This window comes from Rhododendron vialii, chromosome 11a, assembly GCF_030253575.1.
Source record: "Rhododendron vialii isolate Sample 1 chromosome 11a, ASM3025357v1".
NCBI lineage: Eukaryota > Viridiplantae > Streptophyta > Magnoliopsida > Ericales > Ericaceae > Rhododendron > Rhododendron vialii.
Genome location: NC_080567.1, coordinates 20,066,448 through 20,084,336, shown reverse-complemented (window position 1 = coordinate 20,084,336; position 17,889 = coordinate 20,066,448). Strand labels below are relative to the sequence as shown.

The following is a 17,889-nucleotide window of genomic DNA, read 5'->3' as shown; positions in this document are numbered from 1 at the left end:
CCAATCATTTTTTTTTTGCTGATTTCTCGCGTGTACTCTTAAAATCACGTTTTGATCACTTTGAGCGGCTCAGATCGTCGCAATTTGATCGAAAAAGGGGAGTCCCGCACGGTAAGACTGTGCAGGATCCCTTATATGATCTGGACTATATATATATATATATACACACACAAGTAACTATTTTCTATTTTCTTCTTATTTTCCAAGAGTCGGGTTAACCGACCTTCAAACGGAGAGGAAATTGGGACACCCACGAATAACCCGGTTTGGGTTTTTGGGTCGGGTCGGGGTTATGTCAAAACCCGCTCCGTTGCAATTCCTATTCTGGAGTGTCTGTGTAAATGTTGTTCGTCTCGCTCTCTCTTCCCGAGTTGTATTGCATTGGCACTTCACCAGGAGAGCTGGACGGAAGCTTACACACACAGAGAGAGAGAGAGAGAGAGAGAGAGAGAGCCATGTCCGACTTCCTTCCCGAAGACGTCGTGGTGCATATCCTCTCCAGACTCCCAACCAAATCCCTAATCCGATTCAGGTCTGTTTCCAAACTCTGGAACTCTCTCATTACCAGCCCTAACTTCATCAATTCCCAGTCACTCACAAACCCTAAAAACAGCTACGACAATCTCCCTCTCCTAAAACTCAGGCAATGCATTGTCGATGACGAATTGTTCGAGCACTACAAACTAGTATTTATTGATACCCGTGACGGAGATAATACATTTGATGAGTATCTAGAAATCCCATTCCCTTTCAACATCAGACGCCATCACATTTACGATCTAGTGGGTTACGTGAAAGGTTTGTTCTGTTTTTTCGAACCTGATAACTCTTTCCTTTGGAACCCGTCCATTGGAGAGTCCATAAGCCTTCCCAAGCCTGGCATTACAAAAAGCGGCTCCTTGTGGAAATATGTAGGGTTTGGATTTGATTCACGGACAAACGATTATAAGGTGGTTATAATTACAAGCCTTTGTGGAACTAAACCGTCTGAAGTGGTGGATATTCATGTTTACTCCCTTAATGCAGGCTCGTGGAAAGTTAGTAATGGGGCGGGTGACTCTTTTCCCCTTGGATTTAGACCGCAGATGTCAGGAAGCCCTTCCGCTTGTTTAGAAGGGGCTATTCATTTTGTTATTTTTGCAGCAAAGTATAGAGGAAATAGGAGTGCTAGATTGATTTGTTCCTTTGATTTGGGTGATGAGGTGTTTAGGACGATATCACTGCCTGGTGTTTTTAGCGATGCGATGACCGAAATCAAAACCATAGTATTCAGGGGATTGCTTTCTGTTTTTTGCCACGATCCAAACAAGTTTTGTTCTATTTGGATAATGAAAGAGTATGGCCTAGTTGATTCTTGGTATAAGTATGTCAAAGTTGATCTAATCGGTGGAATTAAACGGGTTCTAGGTATCAGAAAGAATGGTCATATATTACTGGAGGGAGATGGGCCACGGCGCGGGGGGAAAAGAAGAAGAGATGTGCCTCGGCATTGGGAGCTTTCTTCATATGACCCGTGGAATAAAGAAATCACGAAGTTAGGAATTCATGGGATTCTAGGACTTTTTCATGTTGATATCTTTGAGGAGAACCTTATCTTACTCGATAAAACAGATGTTCCGGTTTCTGGAAGGGGAGGGAGCAGGAAGAGAAAGGACATGCAAAGCCAACATTAAACTCAAGTTTCGTCATTTCTTCTATCAACATACAAATCTTAAGAGGTATCCCATCCGTATCTTAAGATACGTATGTAACGTATCCCATATTGAAACTTTGATGTATCCTACGATTGATATGTTTTCTCATTTTAGACATTTTGTTATGTATAAAAAGCAGATCTTAATGCTAATCACTCTGATTGTCATCCTAAGTTCTAAACCTCAGTCTTTATCAGATTATTCATATTAAGTCTCAGCTGTTGAAATGCACACAACATAACTTGAGCGTTTTGTATCATTTGTTACTCTATCCATGGGTGGCTTTATACATTAATTTAGTCGTGTTCTTTATATATACTTATTAAAAGAAGAAACCTAAAAGTCTTTTGAAATTTTTTAGTATATTTTGGAATTTTTTTGTGGAATATATATCAGGAGATGTAGTTTTCAAAGTATATTTACTTGTGTTGATATGTATCTCGGTACGATATATGTAGTGAGATAAACAATACTCAATATGTGTCCCGATTTGACAACATTGGGTACCGCGAGTTATCATTCTCTCTTTAAAGGTGCATGGGTTATATATTTCCAAGGTTTTCGGCGGCTAGCTGTTTTTGAGGCAAAGTCTGTCTTCCATTGTTGGAGGAAACAGGCACTAGGAACTTAATGTGGATAGCTGTTATATACAAATAGAATGGGAAATGTGTTCCTAATAGACATAGTAGTGTATACTTTCAGCAAGTTGGGTTAATTTCTGTTGAAACATCATGTTCTTTTCATGAAACTTCTGTTTCTTAGTTCTGTGTTTGGTATAGGCGTGGTTTGGATAGCCCGCAAAGAACCAACGGTCGCACTTTGTTCGCATCGGTAGTTCTATCTACATTTTGAAATGCTATTTTTGCAGTTAGCAGGAATGGAGATTGCTTTATCTTTGGATATTCCCTACGCTGGCATTATTATAAATAAATAGGTCTGATGAATCATTAGATCAGATAGCCCGATCTATAACCAGTAGCAACATTTTTAGTTTGTTCTGGGGATGATATTTTTGCTTCTTTTTTTTCCCAGCTTCCTTTAAGTGGTTGAAGGAAGCACTTGTCCAATAACTTTTGCAACTGTCTCAATAAGAGAAATAAATGTAGGAAAGTTACTAAAGACCAAGGACAATTTAATAGTCAATTTTATTAGTTATGGACCATTTTGTTTTGTTTTAGAAAATGCTAATTAGGTGTCCAATGGTAGTCTTGAGCTTCGATGCATACCTCAGCAATAAAAAGTGCTTGGACAAGCTATAGATACGTTATGTGAATATATTTTCAAAATGTGAAATGAAGTTAAACTTCTAGGGCCTGTTTGTTGACCGGATAAGCTACCCGGATAAAGAGTAACTCGGATAAGCTTATCCTGGGCCCACCCATATCCAAGGTTTGTTAAGCATTTTACTGTTTGGATAAGGCAATAAGCTATCCAGGGGTATTAGGAAGCCCCTTGGAAGGGGAAAAGGAAGCCCCACCTGAGGGGGTATCGTTATCGTATCCGGGTGATTCAGACATCCAACTCCCTCAAGGCTCTGTTTTCGACGACGTCTGCACCACTCGGACCCTTAGCTCAGGTTGGCCTGTTTTCCATGGTATTAGGGTTTCTCTCTCTCTCTCTCTCTCTCTCTCTCTCTGTGATTTGCCCTAAACATCTTGGTTAGCGCAAACCGGTACACATTCCAGCAGAAGTCTGAATCAGATAATTAGGGCACCGATGGCCTTCTAGGTTTTTTCTTTTCTTCAGTTCTAAGGCAATTTTGACGTCATAGGTAGGAATTGATGTTCTGAGATTATTGTGTCTTGTTTTTTCTCCTTTGTTATGAGATTATTGTGCCTTTTTTTTATTCTCCTTTCACCTTTGTATCTTGTTTTTTCTCCTTTGTTCCAATTAATATCATGCGTAAAAGTTTGCCTTCCTTGTCAGATAAGTGCTAACCGTAAAAAAGGCTAAAAGAATTGCAAGGTTGAGCAAAATTTCTTGCCCTAGAGCATATATAAGCAGGTTGGTTACCGGAATGAATAAAGCTCAAAAAAACTGCAAACAATTGGGCACAAATGTAGCTGAGACATAATTGTTGAACAAAAGCAACAAAAACAGAGGAAACTGCTTTCATGTTGAGGAAATTAAGTATACAACTAACGCGGAAGCACTTATTCGTGATTGGTTGGTTTTCGATTCTGCAATTTCTAGTGATCAGTTAACTGAGAAATTAGAACCACAAACAGTAAATTTTTGTAACTGAACAGAGAATAGAAGTAATTAAAGCTCGTTTCGCAAGTCGATGGGGTGGTTGACTAGAAGAGGGGCATCTCTACTGATGGTGCAAATAGTCTATATATGGTTTATGTATAAGTATGATAATATTTATGTGAGAGAGTAATTGCTATGGGATGTGATGAGAGGAAAGAGGCCATTGGATCTTGGGTTTCTTTGGGAGACTTGAAGTCTGTACAAGCCTAGAAGTGGAGTTATGGGGTATATTCAGAGGCCTTGATCTGATTCAGAATCAAGGAATGGAGCCAATGGAGGTGGAATCAGACTCGATTTCTGCTATTGCGTTGATCACGGAGGATCTACCCGAGCATTCCCCCTACATCAGTACGGTAAAAGAGTGCAAAGCTTTACTTGAGGCTACAGGTTACACTCTAAGGCACACCCTGAGGGGAGGTAACAAGGTTGCGGACACACTTGCAAATAAGATGGTTTCTCATATCATCCCTCCTGATGATCTCATTCCCCTTCTTGAGGCGAATATGAAGGGAGTAACTTTTGAGATATTTTAGTTTGTTTTCATTTTCTTGTGCACCCAAAAAAAAAACGAAAAAAACGAAAAAAGAAGAGCATGAGACTGAATTTGTTGTTTGCATGTTGGATAGTGGGTAATCCCTGGCCTTAACTTGTTTTGTGGTTGATAGATTAGTCTCATTTTCACAGATCATATTTTAATAGATTAGTCTCATTTTCATCATATCATTGTTGGAAACGATAATGCATTACCTAGATTTTTCCCAACATTTTCATATATAGTGAACTAATTTGGTATGTTTTGTCACTTTGTTTCCTTTTCACTTTTGCTGGTAGAACTTTAAAAGTGGTGCACCGTGTTCTACCTTTAGTCACAAACATTCACTAATTTGAGTACGTTATTGGTTTGTTTGTTTTTTTTTTTTCCAGTGGTCTACCATGATAAAACATGGTAGATATGGCGTGATAATAATTCATATTTTTATGGTAATTTTGATTAAATAATCCATGATAAGCGCTGTCGCACGGTTAGATTACATGGTTTGATTGATTTTGTGCCAAATTATTTTCATGATTAATACATAGTATATTGGAAAAATCAATTATAAAATGGTTGTATGTGGTTTTCTTGGATTATTTTCTTAAATATGTCATGAAAGTAGATAATATATTTGTTGTATCTTGGTTTTTCACAAAATAATTGTTGGAATAAGTTATGAAATAAATGGTAGTATATTTTAATAAAGCATGGTAGTGGTAGGTTTAGGGAAGAAATCATGAATTGCATAAATATATTATGAAAATTAGATCATGAAATATTTAAATTTTAGGGGAGAGAAAATTAGAGGGAGATGAATAGTTTTATTTTAAATTTTGTATTTAAATTTTAGGGGAGATAAAATTGAAGAGAGAAGATTAGGAGAATTTTTTTTTTTTGAAAGATAGGAGAGAGAATTGGGATAATTAGAAAATGAATGCTGTTAATCGCACCCCCCGTGTCAGGCCCCCCTGACATGGGCCCCCTTCAATTTTCCGTTTTACCCTTGGCTCCCCATGCTCTCTCTCTCTCTCTCTCTCTCTCTCTCTCTGGCTCTCTATTTTATTTTATTTTTTTTTATAAAATTTTAAATGCTAATAACTTTTTTTCACGTATTTTTTTAAAATAAATTTTATTTTTTTGAAATCTACTCAACGAAATCTATCAAACGAGCCTAATATTGATGGTGAAATAATATAATACGGAAAAACTATATTTTTGTGGTAGTTTAAACTGTCTAAGGAGGTTGAAAAATTAAGTGTTCTAAATTTCAATCCGTTTGAACCGATGGAAAGATTTTAATTTTGTGATCATTTTGTCCTAAATGGTCATAATTAAATTTTGATTCTAGGGCTCTCGTTGATTAACCCTAAGAAAGTTGTAGAATCAAATATTTCTTAGGATTAATCAACGAGAGCCTTAGAGTCAAAATTTAATTATGACCATTTAGGATAAAATGATCAGAAAATAAAATCTTTCCACCGGTTCAAACTAATAGAAATTTGGAACACTTAATTTTTTAACTATATTTTTTAATATATAAATTGTCTAAAGTGGTTGAAATCACGTATTTTTTAAAATAAATTTTATATTTTTGAAATCTACTCAACAAAACCTATCAAATAAGTCTAATATTGAATATGAAATAATGTGTTTAAATTAAATGATTTTTTGGGCCCAATATATTATCTGTATGTTTTTATTTTTTTGTTCTTCATTTTTTTTAAACTTCTATATTTGAGTTTTCAAGTAAATTATATATGTTGAATCCACTTAAATTTATTTTATATTTCTCTGAACAGTCAATAATGCAAACTAAAATCAAACTTCATTTAATTATAATTGAGTATATAGAACCAATACATGAACATAAATAAATACACAAATTTAGTCAATGTTTTCGCCAAATTGTGGTCGTCGTCACGGCGGATCTATTTGCATTACTTCGTATCACAATTGGAGGCGTTCTTCATAAGGATGAGCTCATCCGTGTGCTTCATCTGATGCATTTGGCCTCCACCATATGATGATGGGTGGTACAGGGTAATGAGGGTATAGGAAAACTTACACGAAGTGATTGCTATTAACACGGCCAATAACTATATGTGTGCGCGCTGCGAATGGAACTGGATGGGAGCTCAACGGCAAGTGAGTGAGACAACTCGAAGCAATCATATCGAATGTATGCAGTAGAACGTTGTACGTTAATGCGATGATAAGTCCTAATCGTATAGAATCCATCCAATGATCCTCTGGTACCGATGGCTGGAAGCAACGAAGTCTTTATAACACCTGAGATACATAATTACGTTCTGGATAAAACTGATCGTACAAGACCTAATTTTGTTCAATCTCTTGGATAAGGTGCTGTCGTACTTGAGCCCATTCATCTTCAGAACCAAAGAGTTGTGCGGCTATCGCCCTGAAGCCACAATGAATGTCGGATTGAATGTTAACACAGTGGGATATATAACGCTGATACTGCTGAGGAAATTTCTGAACGAGGTGATCCTTCCCATTGCTCCTTCGCGATGTTGGAATACATGAGGCCCAAGATTCTGAGTGTATACTGTGAAGGAAGGTATGCGACCTCTATTCTGCTCATCTCTGCCTGTAGGTCGACCCCTGTGTTTTGTGTTGCATGCTGGGGGTCAAACTGTGCAATGAGATGGATCCGCCATATCGAGAAACTTGTCCATCATAGACTCTCGACTGTCAGAATCCATTTCATTTAATCTTTCAAAAAGCTGAGCTGCCCTGTCGAATCGTGCTCCCTCGTCAGTATGCCTTTGGGCGTGCATGGACAACGTACTCCAGTGACGGTGGTGATAAGCACCGAAGATTGCTTGATCGTGGTGCTTAAGTCCGTTAGTTAGAAGTGTTTTTAGCTATTATTTGTCGTTTTTATTCAATATTGCTCGTAAGGTAGTTTGTTAAGTGTTTCAGGCAAAACGCCCTTAAAAGGCGTATTTTGAGTGTAAAGCCAATCCCCAAGTTAGTTCAAGAATCATCGCCCGGTGGAACTTGTGCCAAAGTGATCAAAGAACGAAGGCGAGAAGCGTCGGGCAAGCCAACGGTCGTCGGGTGTCAAGTCTAGGAGGCTGACCTGAAGTATTGGAGATAAGCTATGCGTATCGATACGGATTATGAACCGTATCGATACGCGTTGGTTAAGTGGGCAGCCAGATTGTTCCGTATCGATACGGCCATAAACCGTATCGATACGGGAGCGTTACGGGAAATTGGTCTCCTCAGCTTAGCGACGTGGTATCGATACTTTGTATAATCTGTATCGATACGGGGAGCTCTCGGCCAAATATTTTGTTACTTTTTGGGCTTTCTATTTATGGAATACTTGCCTTTAATAGTATGTTTTTAGATATTTGATGAGAGAGAAACCCATTGTGTATAAATAGGGGTCTCTTCTCTCTCTTTTGTAGCTAGCTCATTACACCTTTTGTTCTTAGACTCCATTAATGCTCTTTTAAGCTTTTCATAGTGTAATCTCTTAGAACTCAAGTAAGTAATTCTCGTTTGTTAATTTCTCGTTTATTAAAGTTGTTCCTACGGACTAGATCCTTTATAATATCAAGTTTATTTTCGTTTTTATCGGTTAAAAGTCATGTCTCGTTTTTATGCTTCCTTTTATGCTTTAGCTATGTGTGAGTAGTCGAAAGGCCAAGTCTCGGAGTAATCTTTCCCGAGTACTTAGGTGGTTATTTGGTTCTCAAACCTTCGGGCTTAAAATCATGGTTTTCGGAATTTCATTAACCTAGCCATTTTGGTCTAAGCGAGGGGTGTTAATTCCTTGGTATGTTGTTTAGTCAAGCGGTATTGGCAAGTGGCATATTGAGGGCTCGTGGCCTCCTACGTGTTAGATACATTAGCAAAAATAGGTTGGTTTAGTTCCGATTAATTACATCTTTCGTTAGACGAAGTCATTAAAGTTAAATTCTCCGGGCGTGAGCACGCGGTCGTGACTCTCGCCTGAGTTATAATTGAGAACCGGTAACGGCTTAAGTCAAGGGTTAGACGATCTCTAGACTTGCCTCTTTTAGTTTATAAAGCTCGTATCTAATTTGTTGCTTTAGCTTTTCCACCGTTGAAAGCAAAACCAAGTTGGCCGTCTTAAGCGCCACAATCCACCATACAAAACCTACAATCCGATTAAGCTATATTCGAATTCTCTGTGGGTACGATCCCGGACTTTCCGGTTATTATGCTACCGACGACCTAGCCCTACGCTTGGGGTTTTTCTCAACCTTAATTGAAGGCGAGGTTTGAAGGCTAAGCATTTTTGGCGCCGTTGCCGGGGATTTCTTTATCTAGCTAATTTGGAGGATCGACAAACCATTGTAAGTACTCCATTTAATTTTGCTTTTATGTGTATTGAACTCAACTTAGCGGATACCTCTAACTGAGCCACCAATTCGACTTAAGGTTTAACGAAGCTAGTCGAGCATCAATTGCCTTTTTACTTTCTATTTATTATTGCTTGTATAGCCGTGGTGGTGGCATAACCCCACGGGACTATTTGAGAATGAGGCGCGGCATAGCCCCTCTAGTTTGCTTTATTGGACTGTGCAGGTTGTATGCTCAATATCTATCGTAGCCCTTTATCGAATCGGCTACATCGATCTGCATCTCGTGAGCTATCACCTCCATTAAGCCCAATGGCAGATCAACTGGCAACTCGTACTTTGCGCGATTATTTGACGCCAGAAAGAGGTCCACATGTCTCCCCCATAGCCATTCCCACTTGCACTGCTGCCAATGCGTTTGCTTTCAAGCCAGAGTACCATCGGGTTATACCAGAGTTTCGAGGGCGTGAATTGGAGGATCCCTATGCTCACATTCAGGAATTCGAGACTATCGTTAGCACCTTTGTGATTGGGCCGGGACAGTTAGATCAAGCTCGCCTGAAGTTATTTCTCTTCTCGCTCAAAGACAAGGCTAAGCAGTGGTTCCATTCTTTGAAGCCTCGATCTTTGCTCACATGGGGGGAGGTGCAAGACGTTTTCACCACCAAGTTCTTTCCGGTCAGCCGAACCAAACTTCTCATGGATCAAATTCAAAATTTCAAGCAAAAAGATGGGGAGGTCTTCTACAAGTATTGGGAGCATTACAAGGATTTACTTGCAGCTGTCCCACACCACAATTTTCCCATGTATCTTGTGATTAACTACTTCTATTTGGGTTGTGATCGGGAGTCTAAGCAGCTTTTGGATACTATGGGGAGTGGTGATTTTATGGTGAAGGACCCCAACGCCGCTTGGGAATTTTTAGACGCTTTGGCCGAGAGAGCTCAAACTTGGCAATACATTGACCCCGGTGACCAAGCTATGAGAAATCAAGGACCGGGAGGCTCTGGTAAGTTTTCGGTGAACGAGCATAACGGTCTTGAGACGCGGTTGGACGAATTATCGTTAAAGTTGGACAAGATGAAGCTAGATTCGGTCCAAGTGAAAGAAGCGAAAGAAGTGACGGAGGTTCGCCAAGTGGAAGAAGTTTGTGTCATTTGTGAGACAGTGGGTCATTCTACTGACAATTGCCATACGATCCCCGCCCTTCGACACCATTATAATCAACTTCCCGAAGAAGTATGTGCACTGAATCAACGATGGGATCCATACTCCAACACTTACAATCCGGGGTTGAGGTCTAATCCGGCTTTCCGTTGGGGTAACTAGAATGAGGCAGGCTCGTCAACTTTTCAAGGTCCTCGTCCTTCTCAGAACCAAACATGGAGGCAACCTCAATTTCAAGGTCCACCCCGTTTTCCTGCCATCCAAGGCCCGCCAGGATTCATACCACCGGGCCAATTCCAAGGGCAAAACCAATTTCAGCATAAACCAGCACCGCCTCCACGATGTTCTTTGGAGGAAACTCTGAATGCATTCTGTCAAATGCAAACGACCACCAATGAGCAAACTGCTCAAGCGATGAACGACATAAGGAATCAAGTGGGTAAATTAACAACGGCTATTGGTGTGTTGCAACAAGAGAAAGGCAAACTTCCTACTCAACCTTTGGCAAACCCTCAAAGTCAAAATTTGCTTGGAAGCTCTTCGGTGAATTTCCCCAAGCAAGCCAAGGCTATTATTTCTTTGAGGAGTGGGAAGATTGTGGACAATGCCCAAGTGGAGCCGCCGGTGATGACAAGTTTACTACCGTTTCCGGTACCATTAAAGCCAACAACGCCAAATAGGGAATCTCCCAAGCTAGCTCTTACGGAGAAAGAGAAGGGAAAAGCCAAAGAAGTTGAGGTTCCACAAGCTTTCACTGTTCCCGCTCCATATCCTAATCGACTAAAGTCGCTTGCCAAGCCAAATCTGAACAGCGATATCTATGAAGTTCTTAAGCAAGTTACGGTCAATCTTCCTTTGCTTGATGCTATTAAGCAGATTCCATCGTACGCCAAAATTTTGAAGGAGTTGTGCACACAAAAACGGCAACTCCAAGTGCAAAAGAAGGTGTTTTTGACCGAACAAGTAAGCTCACTCTTCCAGTCCACCCTGCTGCCCAAGTATAATGATCCGGGGTGTCCTACGATATCTATCACTATTGGGGGAAAGGTTGTTGAGAAAGCTCTCCTTGATTTGGGCACAAGCGTGAATCTCCTGCCTTTCTCAGTCTACCAACAGCTCGGGTTGGGGGAAATGAAGCCGACTCGGGTGACTTTACAATTGGCGGATCGGAGTATCCGAGTTCCCAAGGGGATGGTCGAGGACGTGCTTGTTCAAGTTGACCAGTTCGTGTACCCGGTCGACTTTGTGGTTCTTGATACGTGCCCGGTACCAGTGGCTCAATCATCCGTTCAGATCATTCTTGGCTGCCCATTTTTAGCAACATCCGATGCCATCATTCATTGTCAGGATGGCCGACTGAACATGAGTTTTGGCAACATGAAGATGTAAGTCAACATGTTCCATATTGAGAGCCAAATGGGAGATGATGAAGACGTGTGTGGAGTCAGCATGATTGATTCACTTATCCAAGATCATGTCAATGAGTTTATTTGCAAGGATGAGTTGGGACTCGCACTTACTTCCGCCGAGGCCGATTTTCTTGATGCCCCTGAAGTTGCGTATTTGTGTTCGTTGCTAGATGATGAGGAGGTGTGCGCTATTAATCCGTGGGTTCCAAAATTTGAGGACCTACCTCCTATTGAGAAGCAATCTGTTCCGTCTAGTGTGGAACCCCCAACACTCGAACTTAAACCCCTACCGAATACACTTAAGTACGCCTATCTTGGCGAAGGCCAAACATACCCGGTGGTGATCTCCTCCGCCCTCACCGAACCCCAAGAGTTTCAATTGCTAGCTAAGCTCCGAGAGTATCCCAAAGCCATTGGGTGGTCCATCGCCGATATTAAAGGCATTGATGCCTCCCTTTGTTCCCACCACATTTATCTTGAGGATGATGTCAAGCCATCTCGCCAACTTCAACGGGGTTGAATCCCATCATGAAGGATGTCGTGCGAGCCGAGGTGCTTTAATTGTTAGACGTTGGCATAATTTACCCAATAGCAGATTCCAACTGGGTTAGCCCGATTCAAGTGGTACCTAAGAAATCCGGGGTGACGGTAGTAAAGAATGACAAAGATGAGCTCATCCCAACGCGTGTTCAAACCGGTTGGAGGGTGTGTATCGATTACCGGAAGTTGAACTCCAGCACCAGGAAGGATCACTTCCCTCTTCCGTTCATAGATCAAATCTTAGAAAGGGTGGCCGGCCACAAATTTTATTATTTTTTGGACGGGTACTCCGGGTATAATCAGATTGAGGTGGCTTTGGAAGATCAAGAGAAAACTACCTTTACGTGCCCATTTGGGACCTTTGCGTATCGTCATATGCCGTTCGGGCTTTGCAACGCCCCCGGTACTTTCTCAAGGTGTATTATGGGCCTTTTCAGCGACATGGTCGAGAAAATTATGGAGGTATTCATGGACGACTTCTCTGTCTTCGGTGATTCATTTGAGGGTTGTCTTACCAACTTGGGGTTAGTGTTAGCCTGGTGTGAGGAAAAGAACCTAGTGCTGAATTGGGAGAAATGTCACTTTATGGTGTCCGAAGGCATTGTCCTTGGCCATATTGTATCTTCAAAGGGTATTGAGGTGGATCGGGCCAAAATTGACTTGATTGGAAATCTCCCGCCTCCTAAGTGTTTAAAGGATATCCGATCTTTCTTGGGGCACGTTGGTTTCTATCGGCGGTTTATAAAGGATTTCAGTGCTATCGCCAGGCCGCTATGTCATTTGCTCGCCAAGGATGTGCCGTTTGAGTGGACATCGGCTTGCGAGGCTGCTTTCGCCACGTTAAAGTCAAGTCTCACTTCTCCACCTATTGTGCGATCTCCGAATTGGGAATTGCCCTTCGAGTTAATGTGTGACGCCAGTGATTACGCCGTTGGTGTGGTTTTGGACCAACAGAAGGGGAAAGAGCCGTACGTCATCTACTACGCAAGTAAGACCCTCAATGAGGCTCAAATGAACTATTCAACTACGGAGAAGGAGTTGCTTGCCATAGTCTTTGCGTTGGACAAGTTTCGGTCTTATCTAGTGGGGGCTCCGATCACCGTGTACACCGATCATTCGGCTCTCAAGTACCTTTTTACGAAGCAGGATGCCAAGGCGAGATTGATTCGGTGGATTTTGCTCCTACAAGAGTTTGACCTCACTATTAAGGACAAGAAGGGTGTAGAGAATGTGGTGGCCAATCATTTGTCTCGGTTAGAATTCGAAGATCATTCATCGCACATTCCTATCGGTGACTCTTTTCCTGATGAGCAATTATTTTCAATTTCCACGCCTTCATGGTACACGGATATTGTGAACTACTTAGTTACCGGTCTGATGCCTGCCCATTGGAATTTGCAAGAACAGCGTTGGTTTTTGGCCGAGGTGAAACGGTTCTCTTTTGACGACCCGTATTTGTTTAAGTATTGCGCCGACCAACTTGTCTGCCGTTGTGTGCCCGATTTTGAGCAACAAAGTGTTATCAAGTTTTGCCACACAGAGGCATGTGGCGGCCATTTTTCGTTCAACAAGACCGCCGCCAAGATTTTGCAGTGCGGTTTCTGTTGGCCACAATTGTACAAGGATACGTTTGCTTTTTGTCGGGCGTGTGCACGCTGTCAACTTTTGGGGTGCATCACGCGACGAAATGAGATGCCGCTTACGCCCATCTTGATTATTGAAGTGTTTGACTGCTGGGGTATTGACTTCATGGGGCCATTTCCTACATCTTTTGGGTACCTCTACATTTTGTTGGCCGTTGACTATGTTTCCAAGTGGGTGGAAGCCATCTCCACCCGTACCAATGACGCCCAAGTTGTAGTTGAATTTCTCCGTGAGTACATTTTGGCGCGATTTGGCATGCCCAAGGCTATCATTAGTGACCAAGGGTCCCACTTCTGTAACCGGTCCATTGCGGCCCTCATGCGGAAGTATGCCATCATTCACAAAGTCTCCACGGCATATCATCCTCAAACGAATGGCCAAGCGGAGCTAGCGAATCGAGAGATTAAACATATCTTGGAGAAGACGGTTAATCCTACCCGTAAAGATTGGTCAACTCGATTGATTGATGCTTTGTGGGCTTACCGTACTGCCTACAAGACCATCTTGGGGATGTCACCGTATCGGCTGGTCTACGGGAAAGCGTGCCACTTGCCTGTAGAGCTTGAGCATAAAGCATATTGGGCCATTAAGAAGCTGAATTTTAATATGGCCAAAGCCGGTGTCCGCCGCAAGCTCCAATTGACGGAACTCGAGGAGTTGAGGTACAATGCTTACGACCATTCTAGCACTTATAAATCTAAACTCAAAGCCAAGCATGATAATAAAATTGTGATTAAGAACTTTGCGCCCGGTCAAAAAGTGTTATTATATAATTCTCGATTGCATTTGTACCCCGGTAAGCTGCGCTCACGTTGGGCCGGCCCTTATGTTGTCAAAACTGTTTTCCCTCACGGGGCGATAGAAGTAGAAAGCATGAGTAACGGTTCCTCTTTCAAAGTTAACGGTCAGCGGCTTAAGCCTTTCCTTGGAACCTTTGAAGCTGGCGAGCCCGATGAGGTTTTGGCCGATCCCGTTTATACGGATGGCCTTTCGGTTTAGTTCTGTGTTCCATTTAGTTGCACGGGGAGTGAAAGCGTAACTGCTGAACTTAACTGTTTGTCAGACCCGGCCCCTGGGTAGGGGGTACCCTCCATTGACTTGGGTATATGTAGCTCCGCACGCCGCTACTAAAAAAAGGATCATGTGCCCAGCTCCGGTTCGTAAGGGCAATTTTAATATCAGTGACATAGGGCTTTCATTAGCTTTTCTGATAGGAGTAGTTCACAGTGAACCACTCACGTCTTCCAGATTAGCCCCAACGGGGGCGATATAGATCTTAGGTTAGGCCTTGATATTCCCGTGCTCCATTACCGCACTCGGCTCTATCTTGTGCCTGCCTGGTTACGATCTTAGGGGATGCTGGACTTCATTGTTTGGCGGAGTCCAGCTGTGACTTGGACGCTCCGAGCTCTGATATTAAATTCTGTATGTTTATACATTTGTAAATATTGCTTTTATGTTTTGTTCTTTGTTATCATGTTTCGGGATGTTCTCACCAAGAGATTTCACCAACGCATCATTGTTTCGGGCTTTTATTAGTCCTTCCTTGTCGTAGTTTGCCGTTAACGATCCTTGCTCACCAGATATGTCCCTATCGGGGGCAGCTTAGGTCTTTGGGTGCGCCTTGATATTCCCGTGCTTTGGCACTCGGCTCTGTCTTGTCTCACCTTGTTTCGATCCTAGGGAACGCTGGGCTTAATTGCCTGGCGAGGTCAAGCGGTGAATTTTACTTCGGGCATGATGTAACAAAATTGACGGTCTAGTATAGCCACCCGTGTCTTGTCTACCCGGTGAGATATGGGAAGAAAAGTATGACTCGTGAGATTGCGTGACAATCGGGTGGTGTTCTTTGATGTTTTTCTTTGTATATATGTTTGTTTGTGCCCGGATAACACGAGCCGGGCGGTTCTAATGTCATTTGGCTCTTAGTAGGTAGTTCGAGCTTAAGTCTTTTGTAGGGTGAACGTGCTACCACACCAGCCTTGGTGGTTTGGATCTAACGTCAGAGTGATTGAGGCATTCAGGAGCCCTAAGCATGGGTGCGATTACGTGTCGCGGTTGTTAGTCCAATAAAATTTTGGCCATGATCCTGTGTGACTAGCTGTGGTTCTGTGGGCAGAGCCGAAGGAGTCGACCTTGGAAGCCGTTCGGATGACAAAAGGAGCCGGTGACGCAAAAGCCTCCAACTTGGTCGAGGTATAAGGGGGTTGACATTCCCCCGTCAGTATGATCTTTTGTTCCTTTTTCCCTACTGTTGTTCTCCATGCTATGAGGGCATAGCATATTTCAAGTTGGGGGGAGGGACATAAATCGGATATTTATGTTTTATGCTTTTTGTTTAATTTTTTCGTTTTTGGTAGGCCAATCCTTCCGTTATTACAAAGTTAGTGGAATGGAGCAACTTAGCACTTGGTCATTAGTTCGTTAATTGGCAAGAGTTCGTGTAAATATTTTTGGTGAACTTGTTCTGTCCAACTCGTATGCATGCTGAAAGGGCAAGAAATTAGGTGTTGAGTGTGTTGTGAGCAGGTTTGACCCATATCCCGTTGTTGTTCTCATTATATTCTTAGTTAGGTATTAATCTCATGTCTTGCCTAAACATGTTCGTTATCTACTTTAAATCGTTTTGGAATCTATGGCATATGTGAGAAATGATACAAGGCCATCTTTGTTTGATTAAAACCACAAGAGAGTCCCATTGTCCTTTAAAATAAAGCCTAGTCCGCGTCTCACTCTTATCCATAGGAAATCGGATGTTCGGGTGGATGGTTGGGAGTTGGTTTTGAGCTTTGCTGGGCTGGCTCTAGGTTTACAGGCTCCGGGTGTATCTTTAAAGTGGCTTCGGGCGTCGGCATTGGCTATCGGGTGGCAAGGCTAAATTTCTGAAGATAAGCTTCCCGTATCGATACGGTTGTTAAGCTGTATCAATACGCGTTTGTTCCGTGGGCAACCAGAGTGTCGCGTATCGATACGAATTATGGACCGTATCGATACGCGTGGGTTAAAATTGAAATCTGCAGTTAAATAGGCTGACCTCTTCATCTTCCCAAACCCCATTTTCTCTCTCTAGCCCACCATAACCGCCCAAGTTCTTCGAAAACTCAACCCCAAAACTCCATAATCTTTCATCAAACCTCCGTGCTTTCAAGGAATTCCAAAGGATTTCGAGGTTTTCAAGTCAAATCCTACTAGTACAAAGGTAAATCCATTCTCACTCTCTATATACGCAACATCTCCCATTGTTCTTTCTCTATGATAGCTTTAACCCTTGATTACCCACTATATATTGCCATGCATTACTATTTTGAACCATTCTACCATGTATTCTAACCCCCAAATTTTGAAATCACTCATGAACCCTGTTCCGAGATTTTTGAAATTTTGATAGGATTGGGGACTGAAATTGCACTGCGTGTTACCATTATTGTACTGAATGTTAGAGGTAGAATCTGTGTGGTTCAACTCAGAAGTTTTGTGGATTTTGTAGACACCCCAATCTGGGCTTCCAGATTAGTTTACTTACGGTTTTTGATTCCCCGATGATGAAATGGATCAAGAACACCCTGGGAATGATAGCGTGTTTGAGCTTTGAGTGTTTGAAAAACCCTTGAACCTAACCTAGCCTAAGCCACTTCAAAAACCAAAAACCCTACTGATGTGTGCCAGGGCGCAACCATCCTGCGCCAGGGCGCACCATCGCGCGCCTGACTCACTCCATCGCGCGACAATGCGCCAGGGCGCACCATCGCGCGACAGACTCACTATGTCGCGCGACGGTCAAAGCTGTCCCCATCACCTTTATCAGCTGGGATGCTTACCCACCAAGCAAACCTTAACCAGCCTCGTGGACTGGTTGAGCTCCTCTCATTACACCAACCAGATTGATCACCATCCATCCCTATAAATACCCCCATTCTTCTTCCATTAAAAGGGTTCAAAAAAATTGATACATGAAGGGCTAGAAGATCCATACACCTTGGGTTCCAAAAATTGAAAGGCTAAGCACAAGCTCTAGTGCTTTTCTTCCAAACTCATAACCCTCCATTTTCACACTTCAACCATCCAAGAACAAAGCTTGTTCTTTGCTTCTACCACTCAAACTCTTCAATCAAGCCTTCAAACATCAAAGTTCAAACACCTTTCAAACTCAAAACCGAAGGTATAGCTTACCTTTGTTCTGTTTTCTGTTCTGATCCCTGAGGGGGGCTGGCAGGGCCAAGGCTGGTAATCAATACCAGTCCTGGTCCTAAAGCTAGCAAGGTTTCAAAAACCGTCGAGGTAGGAATCAA

The 17,889-nt window shown here is 42.2% G+C and overlaps 2 protein-coding genes across 2 annotated transcripts; both read left to right on the top strand.

Moving 5' to 3' along the window:
* The first annotated feature begins 355 nt into the window (after positions 1-355).
* On the top strand, positions 356-1,925 carry LOC131307370 (F-box/kelch-repeat protein At3g23880-like). The gene has a single exon (XM_058333843.1). The coding sequence runs from the start codon at positions 456-458 to the stop codon at positions 1,671-1,673; it is 1,218 nt and encodes a 405-aa protein (XP_058189826.1). The 5' UTR covers positions 356-455; the 3' UTR covers positions 1,674-1,925.
* A 5,337-nt stretch (positions 1,926-7,262) lies between these two features.
* Positions 7,263-11,396, top strand: LOC131306969 (uncharacterized). The gene is made up of 4 exons (XM_058333400.1): positions 7,263-7,350; positions 9,067-9,518; positions 9,690-10,079; positions 10,170-11,396. Exons 1-4 carry the CDS (start codon positions 7,263-7,265, stop codon positions 11,394-11,396), a joined length of 2,157 nt encoding a protein of 718 aa, XP_058189383.1.
* Positions 11,397-17,889: the final 6,493 nt, after the last annotated feature.

Excerpts from the sequence above, each read along its gene's own strand:
- LOC131307370 (XM_058333843.1), top strand. The coding sequence starts at position 456 with ATGTCCGACTTCCTTCCCGAAGACGTCGTGGTGCATATCCTCTCCAGA.
- LOC131306969 (XM_058333400.1), top strand. The coding sequence starts at position 7,263 with ATGCCTTTGGGCGTGCATGGACAACGTACTCCAGTGACGGTGGTGATA. Across the intron at positions 7,351-9,066 it reads CGTGGTGCTTAAGTCCGTTA|GTTGTATGCTCAATATCTAT; the intron begins GTTAGAAGTGTT and ends TGGACTGTGCAG. Across the intron at positions 10,080-10,169 it reads ATAATCAACTTCCCGAAGAA|AATGAGGCAGGCTCGTCAAC; the intron begins GTATGTGCACTG and ends TGGGGTAACTAG.